Source organism: Glycine max, chromosome 15, assembly GCF_000004515.6.
Source record: "Glycine max cultivar Williams 82 chromosome 15, Glycine_max_v4.0, whole genome shotgun sequence".
NCBI classification, from domain to species: domain Eukaryota; kingdom Viridiplantae; phylum Streptophyta; class Magnoliopsida; order Fabales; family Fabaceae; genus Glycine; species Glycine max.
Window position 1 is genome coordinate 7,625,302 of NC_038251.2, and position 27,643 is coordinate 7,652,944.

The window sequence follows — 27,643 nt, forward strand, 5'->3', positions numbered from 1 at the left end:
TAGAACTAACAATTTCTTCATTTCCATTCATTATATAATAGAAGTTTTCATGTACAAAGCAGATGACAGGATACACAATTTGAGTAAAATTTACTTTATAGCTAAATCCTAACGTCGTGTATTGATTACCTGTACCTTCACCTACCCAAAAAAATTACACCAAGGCTACTAAATAACAGGAACACTCCCATTTGGTTGCTGCATTGTTCCCAGTGGACTTCCTAAAAAAAACAGAACAAAAAATTCTTATTGACAACTAATTCCCATAATCGTCATCATGTAAATTAAAAAATAACAAAACAAAAACAGAAAAATGAGATTGAAAAACTACTAGTAAAACATGCTACGGCTTATCTAAATGCAATGAAAGTATCACTGCTAAATTTGTCTGCTTCATGTCAAAGTTTCTACTTCAAGACTACCACTCACATCACAGCACTAAAACACTGAATCCACTAGCAGTCATATAGTTAGAGGCACTCTTGATGACTACTGAATCTTCTTAATTTAGCATACACAATAAATGGCACATGCAGTTTAGTATAACACTAAAAATAAAAAAAGACAACTCCATAATAGATTAGCTTACCTGTGTTGCTCCCAAAAGAATAAGACGTTGGAAGAAAGTTGCTTCTAGTCAAACCACCATAAGTGGCTGCAGACCTAGAAACATTATCAAGAAATTGATTTGACAAGCCACTACTTGGCAGGCCTCCTGCCTTAAGCAAGCCAATTTCTGAGCTTTTTGCAAGAATATGATCAGATTTTTGAGCAGGCAATCGGCCCTATTTTTCAAAAACAAAAACAGAAATATTCAATGTTAGTTTCATTAGCATGGAACCAAGCTTTTCTTGGTGAGAAATTGGATTTGGGGTGGGTGATGGAAGGTATTTCCATCTTTAGCCTCAAAACAGAATGTCAGAGCCTGCCAGTATAGCGTAAAGCCTAATTCCTCATTAATTTCTTTTTCCAATAATCAAATGATTTAAAAAAAATTACCTGAGTATTGAACTTACAACATACTAAATTATGTCAGCCTGATATGTACATCTAGTATTGAATTACATTCAAAGCGCATAACTCAGGTCACAAGACCCAACCCATAATTTAAATAATCAATCTTAAATAAAAGTAAAGAATGTCATACCTCATGCACATTGTTCATTTGATCAAATGAAGGGTCCCTTGGAGATGAATCTTGCAACACAGCCATCTCTGCATGTGATGTCTTTGGACACACAACATCAGTACAACATTGACCATTTAAGTCCTGGAAGTAAAGATGACGAATTCTGGCACGCAGTCGATTGGTCCTTTGTGAATAATATATCTTCGTAGCAAGGGGTGCAGGAAAATCTAATTAAAAAAAAGTGTTGAACCAACACCAAGTTTAGAAATACTCAACTGAAAAATTAAAGGAAATAAATGTTTGAGGGAAGGGCTTCCATTTCACCAGTTACTAAAATTAAACAACTTTTAAAACTGAAACTTATTTTTTAAATACCATTCTTCATTATGCGTCGATGTTGCACAAGGACCTGTGCATGGTTTTTATGGTTAGGATCTCCACGTTGTGAAATAGTTCTTTCCAGCAAATTGCCTAAATGGAATACGGAAAGATAAGTAGGTTATTGATTTCATGGCCAGGTAACCAACCACCAAAGAGCTAACAGCATAATGCAGTAAAAGCAGTAGCAGAGTTGTTATTAACGTCAGACTAAAAAATTATAAAAAACAAGTGTTCACTATGCAACCTACATATAAAAGTTAACGAGAACACAATCGCAATTTTGCAAATAAAAAATGAAATTAAAGAAAGGACTAATTCCACTAATATCTTTTTATACAAAAAAGGATAAAAACCTTAAAAAAGAAAAGGATTAAAAAAAACACTTTGCAAAAGAACTTTTACATTTGAACACCATTTTCTTATTCGATGGATACATTTATTGGAGAATTCTAACTTTGAGCATACATGGAGATGAAGAATAGCTTGTATTCAATTTTAAATTTATGAATAGCAGAACTTGATTTAACTAACCCAATATTTATCTAATTGTAACTTTTGTGAAAATGAAATTTTAGCATTCATGTTACCTATTGAATTTTGATTGAAGTTTTGGCATTCAATATGCCTATGCTTGCGCACTAGAATGTTTTAAATACATGTCCATGTCCTAGTGCATTTATAGCAACGAAATATGATGGAACAAAGTCGATATTTTGTATTTTTACATCAAGAAAAACATTTATTATTCAAATGATAGTTCATTAGCCAAAATTTAGTGCAAGGAACTCATCATGGTAAGTCCTGCAAGATAAAATTATTTCAGCACGTGTATAATTGCACACTTACAAGTAATTCCATCTGTGAAACTCACAGTTTTTGTCTCTCCAGATTCTGTTCCATGGCTTTCTAATACAGGTAGAAGTATGTTTGCTATCCTACAATAAACATAATTGGGTATAAATTTAAGAGGGATGATGAAAAGCTACAAGAAGAAATGAGAATAAATATTGAATTTCAAACATAATCTTTAAACAAATATGTACATTAACCTCATAGATGGGGTTTTCTAGTTAGTAATTATTAATCAAGATTTAATATGACAATCAGGACAAGCCATACTAATTGTAGTTTATCCTGTTTCAGTTAAGAGGAGGTATGCTAGTCATATGGCAACCATTCACTTGATAATTGATTTAAAAATTATTATCTATGAAATTAGCATATAGTTTTCCATTTAATAATATAATAATTTCTAAGAGGGAGGAAAGAAATGGAGGTATCATGTTATATAAATGAGGAATTCAAATTCATTTCTATTGATCATGAATTTATGATTATATTTTCTGCTAGCAAAGGCACACAAAATCACAAGAACACTCCAAACATCAATATATTTTCTAGGCACAAAATCAACAACGATATCAAAATAACCATAAAACATATGTGTTCACATTGGATGAACCAAGAAAGCATACAATTTATGACGTTTTGTTGGAGGATGCATTACAGAAGCTGGGTGATCTCTATTTCCAGCATTAATTCCAGTACCATCCATCATAGATGCTGCATCTACACAACTTGAGTATCCTAAAGAAACTGGAGCTAAAATCGATCAAGTTATCAAATTGATTAACAAACCAATGGCTTAGGCTATGGCATAACAGACATTCATATCCAGAAAATAAAATCGATCAAGTTATCAAATTGACTGTGAAGTGTGAACTGAGTGTGTGACTATGAAGGATGGAAAAAATTAAATGGGCTAGGCTAAAGCCCTAACTTGCACAAGAAGCTCCAAACTGATTACTGAATTCGTATTTTAAGGATACTTGCAGAAGAAGCTCCTAACTTTTTCTTTTCCTTCCTAGGAGGTTTTCGATTCCCAGTGCTGCCATCAAGCTCCAACATAGTCTGTTCTGTGAGCTGTAATGACCTACAAAGTTCTGAAAAGAAGAGGGGGGATGGAAGGTTCAATATTAGTACCTTTAGAAACAAAAGGAGCCAAAAAACAAAAGCTGGTAGTAAACTAGCCAGCAAATGCAGATCAATGTGCAACTAACAGAATAATTTGAAAATTAACAGGATAATATAATGAGCATTCAATGCCACACGAGAACAACTGGTTGTCAAACCTCAAATATCATACAAAAAATACCAGAAAGTTTTACTACAAATAGAAAAGCCACCAAACCTGCATGAGCAGCAAATTGACTGTCCTTGATTGGCTTCTTGCAAGTGTTGCAGCATACCTCGAAAAGGATACCAAACAATCAGTTAAAATGAATTGCTTTAGATTAAACATTTTAAGAAGCCACTGCCTGCAGATGAAGATATTTATAAGTTATAGCATCCAAATGAATTCCACAATTTAGAATATTGATATAAAATACATAAACTGTTTCCAAACTGTGTCATGTGAGCTACTGTGTGGTGTGTGCCATTCTGATAAATATGCCAGTAAGAAAGCAATAATTATTCAGTAAAGAAGGGAGCAACAATTACTAAACTATAGGAAGCAATAACAACAGGCAATAAATATTATTCCACAAAATATCCAGTAACATTATAGAGGACATTTAATTCATGTGAGCCCTCAATACCAATAAAGAAACCACATGAAAGGTTCAAGCAAGGCACTTGAGAACATACACACAAATACTAGTCCACTAGCACACAAGAAAAAGTAGAAACAAGAGGCAAACCTTACCAGCTGCAAGGCATCAGTCATGGGGCTCTCACCATAGACATGCATATCTGTGATATAAGATATGTGAAGCAGCATTTTAAAAATCCCCAAAAGAAAATGAAGATTGTATCCAGACAAAAAAACTGGAAAAGGAACACAAATAAGAATTATAATCATGAAATTCAAATAATGTAATAATAGAAATGTAGACCCAAAAAACAAAAATCCTGAAAACTAAACATGCTCGTTCAACCATTATACAGAGTACCACATTGACTAAGCACTCCCCCCCCCCCAAAAAAAAAGAAAAGATTTACATTTAGGCACCTTAAGGATATACTTCTCAATAAGCACTTATAAGATACAAAAAGAGAAGGTAAAACAACATAAGTTGTCCCCACAAGTTAAAATTAGCTTATACATAAGCTAATTTGTAGAAGATCAGAGGTCTTTCATTTAGCTTCTCCAAAAGCTTATTTTAACTTGTGCATAAGCTAATTTTGACTTATGAGAGAAGCTTACTTCACTTTACCTTCTTATTTTCTTCTTCTATAAGTGCTTATTGAGAAGTTTTTCCAAACAGAGCCTTATTCATTTTCAGCATGTGACAATCAGCACCTTCATTCTTCTATAAATTGAAAATGAGTAAAAACACATTAAACTAAATAAATTATGAAAATCATAAACTACTACGGAGTATCTAGTAAGTAAGGAATATCCACACATTGTATTAAAAAAAGGCCGATTCACCAAGTAAAAAAAAGAAAATCAGACAACCTTCTTCCTGAAGCAAATTTGTTTCATCTGCCTCACGTAGTTCTCTACAAATATACTCAGCAGCCAACTTCTCACGGGCAAAGTCATCTTCCAAGCCATGCATGAAAAAATGATGTTCAATCAGAAATTGGAAATGAAAACAAAACTCATAAATTAAAGAATTTAATAGGCATGCATGAAAAAATGATCTTCCAACCTTCATTGTCAGCATAATCAATCAATCAGAAATCATGGTAAGATAGTTATTATTATCAAAGTAAAAGAAATAACTGAAATTGACCATGCATAACAGTTTGTGATTAGATAATTAGTTAATAATATAAAAAAATTTTACATTGTCAACGCACATATCATCTATGACAATTATATAAAGGGGATATCATGTTATTTTGTACACATTTTTAAGACATTTTTACCCTTCAACTGATTTTTTTCTCCACTTACTTATCCTTTAACTAAGTAATTTCTGCAAACTACTATCAATTATTATTTTCTTTCTTCTTCTTCTTTTAAATTCTCGTTTATCTTTACATTGCACTGGTTTATTCTAAATCAAAAACAACTACTTATTGTGAAGTACTGTATATATTATTTTTATATTATAATAATGATATATAATATATAATAACCTAAATCCAGCAAACAATGTCAGGCAGTATGAGTAAGAAATTCTAAAAGGTAGGGTCTCCATGTACCTACCTGCTACAGTGTGAGAGAAAGTCTCAGCAGCGAGAAGCCTGGCCATGACTTCCATTCTCCCACTTCCCGGGGAACATACCATCGAGAGGCAAAAGCAATGCACCTGCAACAATCTACGAGCAACACAGAAAAAATTGACGCGACAGAGCAAATGAATCGGGTTGATAGCAAGCGGATAAGATCGAGAGGCTTACCTCGAATCCGAAATGAGAAATGGCGGAATCGGCAAGAGAGCGATGAAAAACCTAAAAAAGAGGGGAGGAAATTAGGGAATCGGAATGAAATTGGGGAGTAGAGAGGATCAGAGAGCAATGCCAGTGAAGAAGAGTAAGCAGAAGGTACGGGCAAGGTCGGCAATGGCAGAAGAGAAACCCTAGAAGACGGAGTAGAAGGAAAAGGAGAGGAGGATTTACCTTTTTTTTGTGGAAGGGAAGGAAAGAATCTGTGTTTCTCTCTCTTCTCTTCTCTTCTCTCCAGTGGAGTGGAGGGAGAAGCAGAAGAGGGAGAAGGCAAAAATAGAATAAAGAGGTTTGAAGAAGCGAGTAATTCTGTTTGTTCGGCTGTGCGAATGCGTTTTGTTTTGCTTAATGCCTTCTATTCTGCACCATATACTGTAACTGTACTGTACCTGTCACTTGCTTTTTATTTTATTATACTCATTTGTCCACGCCATGCCTTTGCCTTCACCCTCCCTCGTTTCAGGTGAATTTGTTTAAACTAAAAAAAATAACTTTATTTCTTAAAATAAATAAAAAATTATTTTTTAACAGAAATAATTTAAACAAACATATTTAAAAAAATAAAAATTACCTATTTTATTAAAATAAATATTTATTTCAATAAACAAATTTATCTTAAATAAACACTACTTACAAAATTAAAAGATGTTAATGTACGTTAGTTGTTTGTACCATTATTAAATGTATTCAAAAATTGAATTTAAAATTAATTAAAATATTATAGTGTAATTATTTTTAAAATATTATTTCATTAGAAATTATCATATAATTAAAAATGATTGAATTTTATAGTAATATCTAAAAATCATATCTAAAATCGTTTGTAATTAACTCACGGTGAAAATTCTTTACATTTAAGTTTTAACGTTGTACCAAAAGTAACTTTGACAAAAATGTGTTTACCTTGTGCATGAATACATGGTAAAAACTATTTTTAGTTTGTTTTACAAAAAGAAAACACAAGGAAACATTTATATTGGAGCAAATGTAACTTTGATTACAGGCCTTCTGTGACTGAAAGCAAAGAATTATTTAAATAAGTTAAATTGTGTTTTAGATTGAATCCTTCATACTTATTTGCTGATGTGTAAAATATATTTTTACTAAGGACAAACTTACCTTATATGGTAGTAATGGTGAACTTAAGTTCGAACGTCGTAATCAAAAGACTAACGACAATTTCAAAATAATCCAATTTTGCAATAAACTAAACATTATTTGATTATATTCAACAGTTTGAAAGAAGGATGTTCAATTACCCGCAAGAAGTAGAATTCAAAGAGCAAATAGTTCCCAAAGTCAAGAGATTAACAGATAGAAAAACCTAGAGTTATGATTTCAATCATGCAATGTAATTCTCCAATTTCTTATTTCAATTGATTATTCTCTCATTGTTAACCTTATCTTTAAATAGTTAGTAGGTTCTTAATTTAATTTCTATTTGGTCATTTAGGTTTCGAATTGGTTTTAAATGGTTTTAAGGGTACATGTTTCAAGTCAATTAAGAGGTCTATCATTTTGGCTCCAAATATCAGTTGGCTGCATATTATGATTCTCTTCTTAATAGATGTAGTTGATTTTACAAGCAATTCAGAAAGGAAGGTTCCAACGTATCACATATTAACATTCGTCGAGTGTAACCATAAGAATTAACAACGAATTGTCCTCTATCGAATCATTAAGGAGAACACCATGATTTTGGAACATCTGTGACTATACTCAATTCCCCCTTATGGATGAATATAATATCCGACTGCCATACTGACAATCGAAACCACACAGACAAACAGTAACGGGAATCCCTCCTGAGCTCTTTTCATCTTAATTTTCTTCTTCAACATCTCCTAATATAGAAAGTGAAAAACGGGTGTCAAATATTGAATATGATCATTCAGCAACTAAAAGTTAACAATAACTTCAAACATAGTTGAATTTCTTTCAGGCAACTAAGAGAGATGAAGCATTCCACAGAAACCTCTTCTAATTTGCACTGCCAATCAATATCACAATAGCATCAACTAAATAACTATTTTTAAATATAATATACCATAATTAAATTGTTTAAGAGAGGAAAATTAAATTCTATTGTCCATTGAAAGGGAGTGATAATTTGCTAGTTCCTGTAGTTCTATTGCGTTTACAAGCGAGAATTTGTGTTGGAAAGAGTTCTGGGGATGAAAAGTGGCTACTGAACATGAAAAAATGGAATTCATGGAGTTTTTATATTTTATTACGATGGACATGCCAATGAAAAAGTACCTACCAACTCTTGCTTCAGCAAATCTTTTTCTCGGATGTTCCTGCGCCTCTCTTCATTCAACTTCATGATGGTTCCTTCAGCCTGCAAAGATAATAATTAATGGTTGATTGCTTTCATCTTTGAAGGTTTAAAAATACTAAAAAGGTCAAATTGTATTCCAAGAACTGATTTAATGGATTGGACCTTCGAGTAAGATAGCAACATCTTTGTGAAGCAAAATGCTACAGAGTAAACATTTTACAACCTTAAGCACTTGACAATATGCAATCACGAATACTATGGAGGGAAAAGCCATTTTAACTTTAAGGATATACTAGTCTTGTTTAGATAAACTTATCCGTATAAATTCTTAGGAATAGGATAAACTTTTCCATAATAGAGGTGTTAGAGTTGGCATCAACAATTCAACGCCACCTTTCGGTTCACTATGAAGTTTGAATTAAAAAAACAAGGTCTTATACCAGCCTTTTGAAGAAAAATAAATTAAACAAAATCCTAAGTTATTACATAATAGATAGCTTGAACATAATTTTCCCCAATTCAATTTCACCATCAATTCCCCTTAAAGCTCGTAGTACAATTTAAGTTCAAATATTTTGGCACTGGGAGCAAACCTTGAGAGAGTATTAATATTATATTCATGTTAAACTATAACTAACTAACCAACCAACGGTTAACGAAACTTAAAATCAAAGTTACCTTGAGATAACTGCTAACCTAAGTTAAGAAGCATTGATGACTAACCTCTCTTAGCTTTGCATCCATTATACTCAACCTTGACTTCAATTCCTCGGAATCCTTAGTAGCAAAACTCAAATTCACAGCATCATTTACTTGCTTCATGTCCCCCACCTTCTCAACACTCCTTGTACTTGGAAAAGTTCCCTTATCAGCTCCATCCTCCTCCATATCCTGAGCTGCTTCCATACCTTTTTCAGCCTAAGAAAAGGAGAAACAGCGTCATAGAGCAATGCTCCTAATTCACGAGAAATTATTATATGGTTCAAGACAACATATTCAGATGACGACATATAATCAAGTTTTATTAACTCCTTATAAATAGAAAAAAACTCAATTACGTGTCATGTGAAAATTAGTTCGGATGATATGTGGTGATCCTAAATCATGTAATAATTTCTCGATCCAAAAGGATATAAAAGTGGTGGAAGCTCACTGTAAGGGAGGGAAGCATTTGACTGGGTGGATCCTGCTTGAGATCTCCATTTACAGGGGAAGAAGGTGAGTTAATGAGGACCACCCTTAGCTTCTTCTCATCAACAAGCCTTCCACTATCTTTGACAAACTGAGTGAAAGTGAAAACGGAAGGAATTAATTCAACTTAGCCACATCACAAATTAACAAGATAAGCCTAACATAAACAAATTATTATAAATTAACATGACAGACCAGGTCAGAGGAGATTTCATCCTCGGTTGTTCCTTTTGGGACAACCGCGCTTTGAACGAGGAACTTGTCTTTGCAGTGCAGATCAGGTGGGGCTGTGCGCTGAGCCTGCATAGTAACTACCTCCAGCCAAAGGGACAAGACAAACACAAGAACAACAACGTTAGTTACTAACACTTTAACAGTAATAGGTGATGTGAATTCAAAATCAAACAACAACGTTTACCGGTGAAATCACATGTTCCGTGTGGCTTGACGATGCCGACAGTTGGTCTGACGCAGTATTTCTTGGGCGACGTGGTTTTGACCTGAATTATGGAATCATGAGATGTGGATTTTGATGAGAAAGAAGTTAGCAGAGTTTTTTTTTTTTATAATTTATAGTTGTTTGTTAGTTTTTTGTTGGCAGAGGATCGAGTCTAGGACCTTTCTCCCTTAACCATTCAACCCACCTTATATTCAGCAAAGTTAGGAGAGTGAATGAGGTGGGAGAGGCGAAGGAAGGAACCTTGAAGGCGACATGGTGAGAAGAGTTGTTGTTGATGAGATGAACCAAGCAGGAACTCTGTTTCTTCAATTCAACTGGGATAGGAATGAGGAATGAAAATGAGTAGAAAGAAAGTGGAGAGTGAAATGAAAACTAACTTACAGGTAAAAGTGAGCTGAGGGGGATCAATTTGGAGAAGCTCCGTGGCCATGTTGTCAACAATAATGCAGGATCAGAGACAGTGTGTGTTAGGAACTATGAGTGAACGAATGGGAAAATGAGACTATGAGAGAGAGAAAAGAGGGCATTGGATTGGTGCTGGTGGCGTTGGTTACGTGAGGAAGGAGGGTGTGAGGGTGTGAGACTGCGACCCACTGCTTGTAAACTTACCATCCTTTCTTGTCCTGTCTCCGCGCCCAACTTCTCACTATTTCCTTCTTCTTTTTTTTCTTCCTTTTTTCAAATTTTCAATTTTCTCATTTCTACAAGTTATGCCCTTTAACTTTTTGCTTTTGTAAACTAAGGAGAATATATATATTTAATTTACGCTTATAAAAACTATCCACACTTGTGCAAGTGTAGTGATATCATGGGGAAGGATCTATTGAAAGGTGAAAGTGAAGTCCACTCTCATGGATTTATAATAAGAATAAGGGATCTTTATTAATTTAACCGCCATCTGATACGATACACTTGACCAAGCTAGCCATATTATATTTGTGATTCCCAGGCAAACAAAACTTTTTTAGAGGTTTGGTGTTTTATCCAAACAGAAACATTTGTCATTAGTAAAAGAGTAATTATGATGGTCATCCAATGTATGTTTGGAAATATCCACTAATTTCATAATTAGATGGTCACCATGGAAACATCTTTCAATTCTCCAACTCCCCACACCTACACAAGAATCCTCGATCTTATACGAATAAACTAACCATTTAGTTTCTTTCCACATTGGAAGGACTTTGCAATGCCGTTCTGTCCGAACCAAGAATATTTTGTTTTACTAAACTTGCCTTAAATGAAAATTAAGGTGGCCAGCTCTAATACAAATACTCCACCATATAAGTAAATCTACACCATAACAATTAATGGGCACTTGTGTAAAACATGCAATATTGTTTACTCGTTATGTGCTTATAGTCGCAAGGTTGATTTTTTTAACGATATTTTCCTATTTAATAAGTATTTTTGTAAGGTAATGTTTGACACATGGTTTGTTTATATTATCCTCATTTTCAACTCAAGTGTCTTTAACAGACCGAATTATTTAAATATTTTAATTAAGGGTTTAGATTTCGTTAAGTTTTTACTGTCTTGTATTCTTCTTAAAACTCTTCGTTTTTATGTTTCATTTCTTGTTTATCACATTTCGATCGTTTCTTTTTTTCTTTTTTTATTATTCTCTTTCTATTTCCGTTAATTATTTTCATATTTTTCACTTTGCATAAGCAGCATGAGACAAACATTATTACTCTCAAAGTAAACACCTCTACGGATGAAAATGGGGATATATATATATATATATATATATATATATATAAAGTTAGACTAAAATATATAACTTAAGCTATTTTATGTATCAAATTTAAGAGTTGAGTCTCAATTATTTACTTGATAGAGATTCTGTTTCAAATTTAGACTTGCATTTTTTAAATCCCAATATACCTTATCAGAAAATTTGCTTTAAAACCTATTTTGCAGAAAGAATTTATAAAAAAAAATCTCTAAATAAGTTAATGGATCAAAACTAAAAGGTTAATATAATGTTAGTATTATTATTATTATTATAGACTTATATATTACATTATTTTTGTTGTTGTTATTTACTTCAAAAAATTAACCTATTAATTAGACTTTAAAAAACTTTTTAAACTATCTAAAGTCTAATCTTTTAAATTAAATAAACTTTTACATAAGTACCGACACAAGTTATTTAATGAATAAGTTTGATTTAACCTAAACTTAATATGAGGTAGATCTAACTTAAACATAAAAAGAATATTCATTTTAACACTTAATTTTTTTCCTTGCTATATTAATCTCTCGCTTACTTACAAACAATGAGTATAAATAAATGAATAATCCTGTCACTAATAAATTTAAGTCAAACCCACCGAAAGGTAAAAGATAACACCAAAAAACAAGGAAAGGATTTGTTCATCCTACTAATAAATAAAACAATAAAATTGCTCCAAAAATGTAAAGGACATTTTACCATCTTTCTTTTTCTCCCGTGAAAACTAACACAATTACACTAAAAGTATCAGTTAAAAAAACAATTGATAATGTAGTAAGGTATTACAAGAAATGTTTATCAGCATTTTTTTCTAAATTTTCTAGCACTTTTGCTTTCCATTCCTTTTGAATTAAGTGTTTATTGATGATAATTTTAAATTGTGTACTGAAAAAAAAAGTGACGAGCCTAACGTTTAAAAGTATCAACTTTTTATCTCTTTCTTTATCTTTTTCTCGTCACCACTTTTCTTTTCGTGATTGGAAAATGGTAGGACCGAAACCCTACGTAACAAAAAAAGAAAAAATGGGGAAGAATGATGTCAATCCTCCCATAGGATCATGAACAATGGCACTAGCTATCGATTGCCGTAATTAAGTTTGTTTTCATGATTTTTTTTTTCAATGAGTTATCGTTTTTAAAAGCTGAATTGAACCATTTAGTTCAATCATTCAGTTTTAAAAAATTATTTTTTATTTTAATTTAATCTAAAACAATTTTAATGTAAATAAACATTACAGATAAGTATAAATTATTTTATCAATTATTATTTAATTTGGTGTCTATCTTAAAATATTCAATTTGATCATTTTAATCTTTAAAAAGTATTTAATGTTTTTCTTTCATTGAATTTCATTAACATAGTTGATGTTAATATTTATGTACTATTAATGTAAATTTTTTTATATTATTAACTAATTAAAATTTTTCGTTATATGATTTTTTTTAAAATATATTAAAAAGATTAATAAAATTATCGCACATAATTTCGGTCAAATGACAATATAAAAACTTTTTATATAATGCACGTACGCATTTACTATTTTTCTATCAGGACCATAGTTCACGAGTTGTTAGTTTAAAATGTAAATAATATATGTGTGATCTTCAATTATCATTCATTCCAAAGTCACTGAAATTTAATTAAAAAATTATACTGCTGCAGGGGTTGTTGTTAAAACTTAAAAGAATTGACATGATGAATAAAAAAAAAAATTGACATGCATTAAAATGATTAAATTACACTTATTCAACTGTAGTTAAAAATGTGCAGTCTTCCGAAAATAAAGACAAATACTCCGTGTCATTGTTTAGATTAATGGATTGAGTGGGATGCATTTATTTTTGTAAATTTCCTCATGCAGTCTTTGATTTTCATAATTAAAAAAAAAAAACACAGTAAACTACTCTGGCATTGGTATAGCTGGTGGTGGTTGGTGAGTGTTGCGCGTTGATTGTGCCGTTGGAACATTAAATCACGATGGGTGATTCTAAAATATTTGTCAAACTGTTGTACAAGAGCTTTTGATGCCATCGCCAATTTTAGCTATTATCATAGATGACTTGTTTCACAATATTTTTTTCTATTTTTTTTTATCTGTCTTTGAAAGCTTTCAGGTAAAAACAATTTAATAAAATAGTTGTAGAATTAGTTATTTTCTCATTTTCTTTTTCACTTCACAATCATGCAAGTGTAAAACAATTAATAGGTGACAAGTAAGAGTATAATTGATAAAAAATAATTAACGTGATATTAAATTTTGTAAATAATAGATAAATAAAAATGTTTTTTTTTTCAAAAAGGAATAGAGAGAGTAGTATTTAACGAATAAGTTGAATGAACTTTAAAACGTAACTGGATGTTTAAAAAGTAAAAATTAAAGTTAACAGTTAAAAAATGAAAGTTATTAGGTTAATTTATTGAATTATAAATATTCAAGTAAAATCAATTAGTTTTTTTACGGCTAGTCAAATTAGTTTTTAAATAAATAATAGATATAAATAATATAAAAGGATATTTTTATATTTTTTATGTTTTATAACTAAAAATATGTTTTAAATAATTTTACTTTCAATTAATTTTAATTTTTATATTTTTTTTGTTTAAAGATCAAATGTTTAATTAAAATATTAAAATAAACATCGTAAATAATTTTATAATTAAAGTAAGAGGGGTGATAAATATTAGGATAAAACAAAAATAATAAACGAAAAATCACAAATTCGTGACATTAATTTGAGTAACGTATAAAAAGAAAATTACAAATTGGTAAGATAAACTTACTTTCCAAATTATAACTTAATTAAATAAGTTAGTGAGTATCACAACGAGGATTGCAACAAAATGACAAAATAAAGAAATGAATTAATTTTTTAAAAATGATAAATTGTATGTATAATACAATCATTTCATAAAGAAAATTATGTGTTGTAAAGTTTAGTTTGTTTTTATTGAAATGATTTTTAAAATAAAAAATCTAAAATCCATCTAGTTCAATGTATTTTTTATGTTTATATGAATTGATTTGTGATTATTTCAAGATAAAAACATAGATGAAAAACTAGAATTTGATTATTTTAAAGTGAACCTATATTAATAATAAAAGAAATACTTTTATTTGATGTACACATTTTCCTGTATTATTTTACTTTTTATCAATTTTTTAAATTTTTATTACTTCTCTCATAATAATTATCTATTACTCTCATGCTTTTAGTTACTTTTTCTTAATTTTTTTAGTTGAAAGTTACGTTTTCTTAACTTTTTTTTAGTTGAAATAGATAAAGGTGTCTCTCTCCCCCCAGTAATAATAAAGTAAATAATCTTATTTGTTAATGAAAAAAATTAACCATTAATGCTTTAACACGTTCATAATTTGTTACATCGATAAATATTAATTATTAATTTTCCTTCCAATAATTGGAACAATCTACTCTATCTTCTAAAACCAAACTTGTATATGAATTGGCAATAAATAGGTACATGGAAACCAAAAAATGCAAACCTAATTCATGTTTGAGAACTTTTTTTTAAAAACAAAGTATATATTTTTTTAAGATTTTAATAAAAAAATGATAAAAAAAAATAAAGATTTTAATAAAGATTATTCAATCAAAATTAAATTTTTATTTTAAAAACCTATAGGTGACACCCCAATTTTAATCGAATAACAACACTAAAAATGTTTAAGAAACGTACTGTATTTAATTTTTATTCTGGAAATTATGAAATTAACGTATCTCGAATAAATAAATGTTTTAAGAAAATAAGAATGTATTCGAATGGGTGGAATGATAATGAAGTGATCAAGAATATTAGAAATTTTCCTCTCAGTGCCAGCCGTATTGCCGTACGTCCAGCAGCAATATAGAGATGTTTTGGAAACCTACTAAACTCACATTCAAAGTAAAAATATTAAATATATTCGTGGCCTTTGCCCCTCTCCATACACACTGAGAGAGAGAGAGAGAGAGAGATTTTAGAGCATGGAACCCATTGTAAGAACATGGATGAGTCATTTGGTGGAAAAAAATGTTCAAATATAAAATTCAACAAAGTCTCAATTGTTCTAAGAATGGTCAGCAAATCTTATAACAAATATTACTATTACTATCACAATACAAATGAGATCATTCTTATCACGTGCGTTTTCACCATTTACAAAGCCTTGGAATGAAAAATCTCGTATGGTGTATTTGTATAAAAGTTACGGCTGTGTTTAGTTTATGGGGTAAATGTGAGATGCAATTGAAATGAGATGTTTTAGGGATAAAAATTGTCTGATGTGTGTTTGTTTGAGGTAGATGTGTGATGTATTTCTTTTTATGGGTTTTATGGGTAAAATTTCACATCAAAATAAGATGGAAGAGAGGAAAGTCTTGACTAGTGAGAAAAAAGTTTTATCTTTTTAAAATTGTCCTGAAAAATCTTATGACTCTCATGTTAACTATATAATTAATTATTTTTTTTATCATAATTCTTTATGTATCCACTAAATCGTTTAAATTGTGTATAATTGATCTTACATTTACAACATAATTAATTATGCTTATGACAGTCAAATAGACGATCAGATAAAATTGTATAATTGATTATGGAATTTTTATAATTAACCAACAGCATTCAAGAAGAAAAAATTACCGTGGAATAAAAGGAAACGTTTGTGAATAATAGAGGTAAAAGGGACATTTGATGGATCTTTGTTTTTTTTTTCTTTTCTTTATTATTTATCTATTTCATTAATTCAAATCCTTCATCTTTTTTAAATTCTTTTTCATTTCAATCAAACAACTTTACTATCTATTCTATTTTATCTCTCAACAAACATCAAACATAGCATGTTGGAGTGTAAAGTATGATAACTGATCTTCGTAATAGTTTCAATGAATATATAGAGATTTAGTTATGATTAGATAAAAAAAAATTCAAATTTTAGCTTAACTGACATGAATTTGTAGGGAAATAATAACAAAAAAATATAAGAGATATTAAGAATAAAAGTATTAGTTATATTTATTAATAACTTAATATATGATTTATTTAAAAATTTATTAGTAAATGAAAAATTTAAATGTCTGTAGCAGTTTTCTTGTGAGTTTTCCAAACCCAATATTTTTTGGAAACTTAACTTATTTTTTAGGTTACTCTATTTTTTTAAATTTGTGATTTTAATTATTTTATTTTTTTAATTGAGACATTTCATTCAATATTTTAAAATATTCATAATTTTAATCCTTTTATTTTCTTAATTTTATTTTGATTTTATTTTTAATTTAAATCAGAACTCATATGTCAAATAAATTTTGTTGAAGTTATCATAATAATTTTATAATATAAATGTGTTAACAAACTATATCATTAATAATATTTTAAGATAATTTTTAGTTATAATTCAGTAAGATCCTCGTATTATTTATTGTAAATTAATAAGCCCTTTACATATTAAATAACTAATGGTTGTCAGGTGCACCGAACAAAGAATAAGAAGATCCAGATTCGAGGGACATGATCTCGGAGAGGCAAAGCGAACAAACGGCTACTCTCCTCCCACTTGCTATCCTCGAAATTAACGAAACGTAGTTGAAGAACCCACAGAATCAGAACCCCAACACTGCCTTATGCTTTCCCTATAAATACACATTGTCCCTTCCTCTCGTCATTTCAAATACAAACTCACAACACACTTTGTACACTCCGTCCCTCTTCCCTGTCTCTCAAATGGCTTCCCTGACGCAAACTTTCATGTCCCTCGCCTCTCTTCCCAATCTAGTTATGGTTTATAAAATCTCCTTTCTCGCTCTCTTCATTTCACTTGCTTCTGTTCCATCTGCTTCTTTTGTAAACCTGTTTTCTTAATCCTTTTAAAAGGAAACCCATTTGATTAATTGATTAATATTGTGTTGTTGAGTTGGTTAAGCAAGGGAGATATTTTCCCCTGCTATTTCCATCTCTTCATCTTCACTCACGTTATATCGATTGCATTTCCATGCCTTCATTGTTTTTAGAGATATATAATATTAAGCTATTCTCCTTGAGAATTCATAGACGATTTTACTAGTCGATTGGACTTTCAATTAAAGGGGTGGTCTGACTCTAATTTCCCTTCAACACCCTACCTTTTATCTATTTTTATGTTAAGTTTTTAAGATTTTTAGCAGCTAAATGCTCTTGGTCTTGGGGTTTGGCTATAATTTATTTTACTTAATTGCCCTAGATTTTACAGAACCAACTCTATTCTAAAATTTGGTGTATATGTTGAAGAAAAATGCTAGAAACACACTCACGAACACACTATTTTGCACAGACTCTCTTTGATAGGTTACAATTTATTAAAAATGGCAATTTTTTTGTGGATTTCACATCACATTTAATGATTCTCTCTATGATTTGGTGGTTTTTGATAAATTTTAACCAATTAAAAAGAGTGTGTTGCTAGCACTCCTCATATGTTGAATTGAAGCTGAGTTTTTATGTTTTTTTTTTTAATTATTCGTTTTAAAAATCTTTTTGGCCATTCTTCTTACCTTTTTTACTTCATTGTTTTTTGCTTCATGGCTGAAAACTAAACTGGTCTTGTGTAATATTTTGTGGTTTCTTCTAATTATATTGTATATTGCCTGGACTCATTCAGTTCTTGTTGGATACAAAAACAGGTACCCGGTACCAGGATCTCCCACCCAAGTTCAGTTTCCCTCTCAATTAAGGAGGGAAGAAGTTTCCCATCCGTTACATTGCAGCCCAGAGGATGTCGGTTTCGATTTAGATGTGTGGTAAGATTTGCAGCCAAAAACCCATATGTTACCATTGCCTCTGCAATGGGATCAATTAGCTTAATTTACTCTGTTGTCTCTATCTTTGATCTGATATTCTAAACAACTTTTGATCTTGTAGAGAATGCATCTTTCATCCTTAGCTTCTGCTATTGTAATTTGATATTGTACTAAACTATCTTTGTGACAGACGCTGTTATTGTGTCGTTAATAATCGCAGAATATCACTTGTATTGTATTATCCATGTAGCCTTTTGCTTGTAATTTTTTTACTTTATCAATGCTCTGGCCAGTTTTTATGTGGCATGAACTATATAACCAGCAAAGTTTTATTTCATGCAGGCAAAACCAGAGACAGTGAAGAAGGTGTGCCACATAGTTAAGAAGCAATTAGCACTACCAGAGGAATCATCTGTTACTGGAGAGTCTAAATTTGCTGCACTTGGAGCTGATTCTCTTGACACGGTATTTTTGTATTCATCTATTTATCTATGAATTGTTTTTGTGGTGTAAAGTCATGCTAGGTAAATCGAAGTTTATAAATTAATAAATATATAAATTATTAGTATTTGCTACACTTGATTGTATCTATCATCTGTTAGTTATTTTAACAATATGCATGTTTTGTTGAGGTCTTATTTTCTCATTAGTGCTTTTATTGTTATTTGTGTTCTCTCTGTCTCTCTGTAATGACGTGGAGGACTAAAATTCTTTACCTGATATATAACTGGAAATTTACAGACTACAATTGTGTTCCTGATAAAATACCTGAAGTTGTCAAAATAGTTCTTACCTTACTATTATTGTGTCCTTGTTCGGCCCTCAGTTTGTTTAAGCAATTTAGTTTTCTTCATTCTTGGTTGCCTTATTCCTTTGGTCTATAGTTTATGAATGACATGTTTCCCGTTTCTTAATTTTTTTTGGTGAAGATAGGAACCAAACATCTGACCTCTATTCCCTCACCTCACTCCACCCTACCAAATGAGCTATAACCTCAAATGGCGTGTGCTAAATTTTGTTATTGTGCTGAACAGATCAAAACACAATATCCGTGGTTTATGTTTGATAATCTTTTACTTGATTATTTAAGACTTGCTTTTCAATTTGTGCAGGTTGAGATTGTGATGGGACTTGAGGAGGAATTTGGTATTACTGTGGAAGAAGAAAGCGCCCAGACTATCACCACCGTTCAAGAAGCTGCTGATATGATCGATAAGCTTCTTGAAACCAAGGCTTAACAAGCGTGTGCATTTTGGAGTTTTTTGCTATTTCAATGGAAGGGGGTTTTAATTTTTATCTTTGGTATTACACCTAGTTTTAATTTTATAAAACTCGTGCCATTTCATTCCCGTTGAAAGAAATTGGTCCTCAAAGTCATGAGTATTTGCATTTTTTAGACATTTCAAATTGACCGTCAAACTCCTACCATTTTGCTCCCTATTTCAAAATATGCTTCTCATTATTCCATTTCATGGAGACCCAATTAACAATAGACTTGCATGACAAAAGAAAAGTGTGAACGATTGCTAGGTGCCTTTGGATAGATATATTCGATTTAGTAAAAATGTAAGTGTTCTCAGTTCGCCGTTTAGACGAGACATTAATCACTCCGTATCACAAAGTTCATAAATTCATACTAAAATAGGTTTAAAAATTGAACAAATTGAATTTGAAATTATGAAAGTCTAGGAACTTTGCAAAGTTAAAGCGACAAAATTGATACTATAATCAAATTCAGAACCTGCTAATGGTATATTAAACTTTATAAATTATACCAAGCTATTACAATTAATCAAGCTCACAACAATGCCAGCATCATTACACAAGAGCTAAATTAAAGCTGAGACTATTTAATGAATGCAGCTCTTCAAAATTTTCTGCCAGCATCTGATAGAACTGATTCAGAAAGAAAGAATGAATTTTTATTGATGATTCCCAGATCCCTGTTGCTGTGCCAATGTGGTAGCAGCCTAAGGCAGTTAGAATATAACATGATTTTTCTCTCAAACTCTCCCTCTTCTCTCTCTGCCCCCGCCCCCCTGCACTCTGTTGAGTGTGTGTTTGTGCTGTCTCAAAAACGTATAAATGAAAAATAAAATATTCGAAGGAACCTTTTTGGTGAAATTTCTTGCTTGTATCTTGTCTCCCTTCTTCAATATGTTTAAAAATACTAATTCCAGCAGAAACTGATGTTACTTAGACAGGATTGTTAACAGCAATAAGAAGTTAATGTCCTTCTTAAGAGTATATCAGAACTAAGACTCAAAGAATGTTTAAAGAATTAATTATCGATTCTTCATTAATAAGATCCGTATTTTGGCAGCAACATACTATACAGTAATTTCAATTTTCACTGTAAATGCTATATTGCTTCTTTATCACAGCTTGCGGGACAATGTGATCAAGTTTTTTTATTATAAATTTAATATTTTTAATTGTGCAGTAACTGAAACTACCTAAGAGAATACGTACATAGGAATGGTGAAATAAATAAAGTCACCAATGCAGTTGTTTGGCGAATATACTACTACATATAAAGTCAGAGAGGTGGCAGATAATATACATGATAATAGTTGGCCATTCTTATTAATAACAAAACAAAACAATTAATGATCTTTAATAGGAAAAAAAACAAACTTGTCACATATAGGTGAGCAATATGAGTACATGAATCTCAAAATTTATAAATAGGTACCGGATATGCCAAGATCGTAACTTCCAAATTCAGAGACTGGTGATGTAAGTCATGGTATCCTAATTCTAGATCTTCAAGATAATTCACTTAATATATGTTCATTCATAGGATCTTACTTCTGTATATTCAAAATAATTCCGTTAAGATATGCATACATTGCTGAGAAATACGGTTTTAAAACAACTTAATCTGGTACTTATCCTCCATTCATTTTTGTTCTTCATCTTTTTGACTTATTCTTTGAAGTAACTAATCTCACTCTTCTGATCCAAATCACTCCCTTCTGTTACTTCTCCTTCTCTTTCCAGAATCAAATAATATCTGGGTTAAAAACAAATATTAATCGTCACAGTCGGTTGGTCAAGAAAGTCTATATCAAAATAAGTTATTTGTGCACCTATAAATATAGGAGGGGTCATCCTAAGAGACACTTTTTAATTTTTGTTTGTCTTGTAGTATGAGGTATGTTCTATCTATCACTAATTAATGATTATATTGCATGACATATTTTCACTTATAAAACAAAAATACAGAAAACTATTTATTTTATTAAAAAAACACTTTTTAAAAAATATGTTAAAATAAATTCACCCATATTCTATGTTCATTCCATATACTTTGTTAATATTTATTTCAACTTTTAGTTTAGATTATAAAATATAAGTAAAAAGTGAGGAGCATATTATATTTACAAAGTTTACGCTGAAATAAAATTATATAGTAAATGGTTAAATAATTATTGAAATACTGATACAACTGCAATTTTAATTTTTCATTATATTAAAAATATATTTCCTTAATAAAATAATATATTTTATCACAAAAGTTTAACTCATAAGTTAAGAAAAATGTGAGTTATTATAAATCTTTTAGTCAGATTTCTACGGATAAACAAACAAATGATATTTTATATAAAAACAATATTATGACTAAATGAATCTCCATTATTATAGCACAAACATATAATGTGATTAAATACTTGAAGTTTACAAATGGATTTAGAAAAAAGAAAAAGAAAAGTTTAGCATTAGCAATTAATTTCTTAAGAAATACAAAGCTCGTGTTCTTTTGGCGATTGCGGCACCACCGTAGCTTTGATTGGGTTTCCAAGCTGTCGTGCATGGCACTGGATGCTTCACATGCATTGGGTTGATTTGATGTTCTTACCTAACTCCATTCTAATTTTATGGCTGAGATTGACAGCTCCACATGAGAGGGAAACATTACTTCATTCAATTCAACCTTGGGTGAATACTTCTTCCAATCTTCTTGTGGGTTTCATGTGTTTTTGTAATTGATGTGGTAGCAAGTTTTAGTCTTACATTTCATGTGTTCTCTACTTCAAGATATGCATCTCATCCGTTTTTTTTTAGAAAAAAATATAATAGCCTTTGGATGATTTATTATTTAAAGCTTATTATATTTATTTGTAAGTATATATTCATATTTGCATTAATAATATAACTAATATCCTTCCTTGTATATTGCATGAGTTTATTTAAATATAAGAAGATATATTTTAAAAAATAATTTTTTATCAGTTTATAATTATTATACATAACTCATTGTAAATGAAATATTAAGTATTATGTGTATTTTTTAAATTAAACATATTGATTATTAATTTTTCATGAGATTATCACTGTAAAATAAAATACATTAAATATCATAGTTTATTAAAGTAACTTATATTTCCAGATAAACTATATATTTTATATTTATTAACATTTAAATAAGAGAAAATATAAACTAATTAATTAACCTAACTCTAGAATCAACAAAGGTGTGAGTCTAGTTTTATAACACAGTCATAATAATGATTTTGGAGAAAAAATCATAATAATTATGTAAGTAATTTGACACTTATATAACTTCTCACTCATGCAATTAGTATGAAGTAAGGACGAATAAAAGTATGATCAAACATTTAGCAATTGCAAGATTATTCTGCATCTTCACTTCTTAAGAAAAGAATGAAAAAGTTAATTTATTGTTTTTAGATTTGGGTCTATCTTTGAAAATAGTTTCAAAGAGAATATTTTTTTAAATTTTAAGCAAATGTATTTTCACTCAAACCAAGTGTCACCTTAATTTTCATTTCCTAGGTATTTTTCCTAATATTCTATGTTCATTCCATATACTTTGTTAATATTTATTTCAACTTTTAGTTTAGATTATAAAATATAAGTAAAAAGTGAGGAGCATATTATATTTACAAAGTTTACGCTGAAATAAATTATATAGTAAATGGTTAAATAATTATTGAAATACTGATACAACTGCAATTTTAATTTTTCATTATATTAAAATATATTTCCTTAATAAAATAATATATTTATCACAAAGTTTAACTCATAAGTTAAGAAAATGTGAGTTATTATAAATCTTTTAGTCAGATTTCTACGGATAAACAAACAAATGATATTTTATATAAAACAATATTATGACTAAATGAATCTCCATTATTATAGCACAAACATATAATGTGATTAAATACTTGAAGTTTACAAATGGATTTAGAAAAAAGAAAAGAAAAGTTTAGCATTAGCAATTAATTTCTTAAGAATACAAAGCTCGTGTTCTTTTGGCGATTGCGGCACACCGTAGCTTTGATTGGGTTTCCAAGCTGTCGTGCATGGCATGGGATGCTTCACATGCATTGGGTTGATTTGATGTTCTTACCTAACTCCATTCTAATTTTTATGGCTGAGATTGACAGCTCCACATGAGAGGGAAACATTACTTCATTCAATTCAACCTTGGGTGAATACTTCTTCCAATCTTCTTGTGGTTTCATGTGTTTTTGTAATTGATGTGGTAGCAAGTTTTAGTCTTACATTTCATGTGTTCTCTACTTCAAGATATGCATCTCATCCGTTTTTTTTTAAAAAAAAATATAATAGCCTTTGGATGATTTATTATTTAAGCTTATTATATTTATTTGTAAGTATATATTCATATTTGCATTAATAATATAACTAATATCCTTCCTTGTATATTGCATGAGTTTATTTAAATATAAGAAGATATATTTTAAAAAATAATTTTTTATCAGTTTATAATTATTATACATAACTCATTGTAAATGAATATTAAGTATTATGTGTATTTTTTAAATTAAACATATTGATTATTAATTTTTTCATGAGATTATCACTGTAAAATAAAATACATTAAATATCATAGTTTATTAAAGTAACTTATATTTCCAGATAAACTATATATTTTATATTTATTAACATTTAAATAAGAGAAATATAAACTAATTAATTAACCTAACTCTAGAATCAACAAAGGTGTGAGTCTAGTTTTATAACACAGTCATAATAATGATTTTGGAGAAAAAATCATAATAATTATGTAAGTAATTTGACACTTATATAACTTCTCACTCATGCAATTAGTATGAAGTAAGGACGAATAAAAGTATGATCAAACATTTAGCAATTGCAAGATTATTCTGCATCTTCACTTCTTAAGAAAAGAATGAAAAAGTTAATTTATTGTTTTTAGATTTGGGTCTATCTTTGAAAATAGTTTCAAAGAGAATATTTTTTTAAATTTTAAGCAAATGTATTTTCACTCAAACCAAGTGTCACCTTAATTTTCATTTCCTAGGTATTTTTCCTATATGAAAATTATAAATTCAAAAATAATCTAAAAATAATAAATATGACTATAATACTCTATAATTATTAAATTTGACTATTTATTAATGATATAATTTTAATATGTAGTAATTTTTAAATACATTTGTTATCAAAATTAAGATTTATTTTAAATTTATTGAAATAGTATAATTTTTATTAAATAGATTAAAATAATATTTTTAATAATTCTTAAAGATATTAAGTTTAATGGTGTGAATGGGAACGAATGTTATAAGTAGTTACTTTATCTCTTGTTTATACATATAATAATAATAATAATAATAAATAAATAAAACATGGAATCATAATTATCTTCTAAAAATATACAAAATATTAATTTTAAAAGGTAATAATCATTCCTTAGTTAGATCACATTAATTTAAAATTAAAAAAAATTACATACCTATCTCAAAAATGTTAAATAAAGGTATATTAAAATAAAGGTTACATAATCAAATTTTAAAATTAATAAAAATTAATCACCTATCTAAAGAAATACTATAATAAAGATGACATGGACTGCATCAAATTTGTATATTTTTTAATTATTATGTGAACTAAAATAAGTATTTTTGTATTATTAATATAGACTTAATTGTAAATTTTACCACTAGAATTTTATTATTTTACAAATTTTAATTTACCACTCAAATATTAATTCTATGAATTTTACCATTCAAAGGTATGAATAGTAACTCCCTAAGCAAACAACAACTGAAATCTAACACAATATCAAGAACATGCTAACATTTTTAGAAGAAAAAACAATGCCTAATATTAAAGAAATCATTAGATTATTTAAAGTTAACATAGGTCCGATTAATCTCCACATATTAATGATCTATGATCCATCATAGATTGAAAGAACACGACACAAGGAAAGGAGCATAGTTCTATACTTCATCACCAGGTTTGGAGTCACTTGGTTTAACAAACTTTCTCCAATAGGGATGATTCTGCCACACAACATGCATTTCTTCAATGGGGACACCCTTGGTCTCTGGTAGAAACTTATAGATAAATATGCTCATCAAGACCACAAAACAAGCAAAGAAGATGAACAGTCCAAACTTCATATGGCACAACATCGTCGTGAAGATTTGAGCAATGGCAAAGGTGAAGATCATGTTAACAGCAACGTTGATACTTTGGCAAGCCGATCGCACCTCAAGTGGGAAAATCTCACTTGGCACCAACCACCCTAAAGGACCCCAAGACCATGCAAATCCTGCCACATACACACATATGCCAACCACAATTATAGTGGCATACCACTTTGGCAACTCTCCAGGTGTTCCATCAACTCCAAATTTAATTCCAATTAAACTAGTAATCAAAACCTGCACAAAAACAATAAATTTATACCATAACAGTAAAAGAGCACTCAAATCTAATTAATTAACAAATTTAAGGAATATACCTGACAAAGAAACATTTGTGTCCCTCCTTCTAGGAAGAGGGTGCGTCTCCCAAACTTGTCAACCGTGAATATTGAAACAAGAGTGGCAACTGCATTACAAGCCCCAGTGATGAGGGCAGACATGAGCGAAGCAGTGGCACCAAAGCCAATGGTCTTAAACAAAACAGGAGCGTAGAAGGTGATGACATTCATGCCAGTGAGTTGTTGGAAGAAAGGGATGGCTATGGCAAATGTAAGTTGGGGCCTGTAGTGCCTCTTGAGCAAAGAGGCCCAAGGGTGTTTAACAGCTTTCGAGGATTCACTCGCTGCCACAAGATCTGTAAACTCCTCGTCTACGTCGACGTTGTTTCCTCGGATCTTCTGCAACTCTGTCTTGGCTTGGTCATCTAAACCTCGTTCAATCAAGGAACTTGGTGACTCCGGAAGAAAGAATGCACCAAAGATTATCATCAATGCAGGGACTGCAGCACAACCCAAGCTGTAGCGCCACGCATTCACACCCTTGTATTGGGCAAAAAGGTAGTTTAAGAGATTAGCAACAAAGATTCCAATAGTGATGGCTAACTGAAACATCATGTTAAGAGCTCCTCTGTAATTGTAGGGAGCAACCTCGGACATGTAGATTGGCACAGACTACAGAAACAAAACAACAACAAAACAAAACAAATTTAGGTGCCTTTTTCACCAGATACGTAACTAATAAGTTAAATGGAAGACAATTAAAAACTCAATTGCAAATAGTTTAGGAGTGATTCACTCAAACCAGAATCTTACACTAAACCAGTTAGCAAAGAATCTTACACTAAACAAGAATTAATGAGGTATGTGTTTGATTACCTGATTGGCACATCCAATTCCAAAGCCAAGTAGTAGACGACCAACAATAAGCATCCAAACGTGTGAAGCGAAGAAATTAAGTCCAGCCCCAAAGAGAAAAAGCAAACCCCCAAACAGCATCGTAAGCCGCCTTCCGAAGGCTCTAGTCACCACAGATGCAACAAGTGATGCCACCAAAGCCGCCAAATACAGAGATGAAGTAAACAAGGTCAAAGTTTGGCTGTCAAATTTGCAGTACTGGTTGTCAGATGGTTTCATGTCGTGCTCCTTTTCATACACTTCCGGAAAGAATTTCTTCAAGAATGGATCCATAGAGGTGACTCCACCTACATAATCATCCACTATCAATTAATAGAAAGCACTAATCTCCACCAAGGTGAATCAATTTCAGTAACAAAACAGTTAATGATCTTTAATAAAAAAAACTTTCACATGTACGTGAGTAATGAGAAAAGGATGAATCTCAAAATATATGGGTACGTACCGGATATGCCAAGATCGTAACCAAAAATTAGTCCTCCAAATGCAGCAACGAAACATGTGAAAAAGACTCTTTGTGTAAGCCGGCCAGGATAAGCTTTGCCTCCTTTGGAGGAGATGAGAGCACCTGCCATACTATAGGCGGAGAAGAGTTAATGATCAAGGGGCACTGATGTTATAGATCCTAATACTATATTATCAAAATAGTTTCA

At 30.5% G+C, this 27,643-nt stretch overlaps 4 protein-coding genes across 6 annotated transcripts; 1 reads left to right on the forward strand and 3 right to left on the reverse strand.

Moving 5' to 3' along the window:
* LOC100816000 (uncharacterized) lies at nucleotides 1–6,296 on the reverse strand. Its single transcript, XM_003546054.5, has 13 exons — nucleotides 6,086–6,296; nucleotides 5,867–5,917; nucleotides 5,673–5,785; nucleotides 4,974–5,060; nucleotides 4,218–4,264; nucleotides 3,702–3,759; nucleotides 3,340–3,453; nucleotides 2,986–3,112; nucleotides 2,357–2,445; nucleotides 1,505–1,600; nucleotides 1,148–1,356; nucleotides 590–785; nucleotides 1–221 (listed from the first exon to the last, which is right to left on the reverse strand). The coding sequence occupies exons 3-13, from the start codon at nucleotides 5,752–5,754 to the stop codon at nucleotides 169–171; spliced, it is 1,158 nt and encodes a 385-aa protein (XP_003546102.2). The 5' UTR covers nucleotides 5,755–5,785; nucleotides 5,867–5,917; nucleotides 6,086–6,296; the 3' UTR covers nucleotides 1–168.
* Nucleotides 6,297–7,427: 1,131 nt separating this feature from the next.
* On the reverse strand, nucleotides 7,428–10,507 carry LOC100816526 (vesicle-associated protein 1-3-like). 2 transcript variants are annotated; one of them, XM_041009474.1, is made up of 8 exons: nucleotides 10,225–10,507; nucleotides 10,084–10,157; nucleotides 9,802–9,883; nucleotides 9,579–9,694; nucleotides 9,346–9,474; nucleotides 8,916–9,110; nucleotides 8,175–8,252; nucleotides 7,428–7,752 (listed from the first exon to the last, which is right to left on the reverse strand). In XM_041009474.1, the coding sequence occupies exons 1-8, from the start codon at nucleotides 10,271–10,273 to the stop codon at nucleotides 7,642–7,644; spliced, it is 834 nt and encodes a 277-aa protein (XP_040865408.1). In that variant the 5' UTR covers nucleotides 10,274–10,507; the 3' UTR covers nucleotides 7,428–7,641.
* Nucleotides 10,508–17,055: 6,548 nt separating this feature from the next.
* On the forward strand, nucleotides 17,056–19,726 carry LOC100499916 (acyl carrier protein 1, chloroplastic). Of its 2 annotated transcripts, none has more exons than XM_006597480.3 (4): nucleotides 17,056–17,348; nucleotides 18,233–18,349; nucleotides 18,692–18,814; nucleotides 19,462–19,726. In XM_006597480.3, the coding sequence occupies exons 1-4, from the start codon at nucleotides 17,298–17,300 to the stop codon at nucleotides 19,585–19,587; spliced, it is 417 nt and encodes a 138-aa protein (XP_006597543.1). In that variant the 5' UTR covers nucleotides 17,056–17,297; the 3' UTR covers nucleotides 19,588–19,726. The 2 variants fall into 2 exon arrangements, with proteins under 2 accessions (XP_006597543.1, XP_003546104.1); XM_003546056.5 differs by having other exon boundaries at nucleotides 17,098–17,354.
* Nucleotides 19,727–25,587: 5,861 nt separating this feature from the next.
* Nucleotides 25,588–27,565, reverse strand: LOC102662083 (sugar transport protein 1). The gene is made up of 4 exons (XM_041009967.1): nucleotides 27,436–27,565; nucleotides 26,952–27,277; nucleotides 26,115–26,747; nucleotides 25,588–26,034 (listed from the first exon to the last, which is right to left on the reverse strand). Exons 1-4 carry the CDS (start codon nucleotides 27,563–27,565, stop codon nucleotides 25,588–25,590), a joined length of 1,536 nt encoding a protein of 511 aa, XP_040865901.1.
* Between the last annotated feature and the right edge of the window lie 78 nt (nucleotides 27,566–27,643).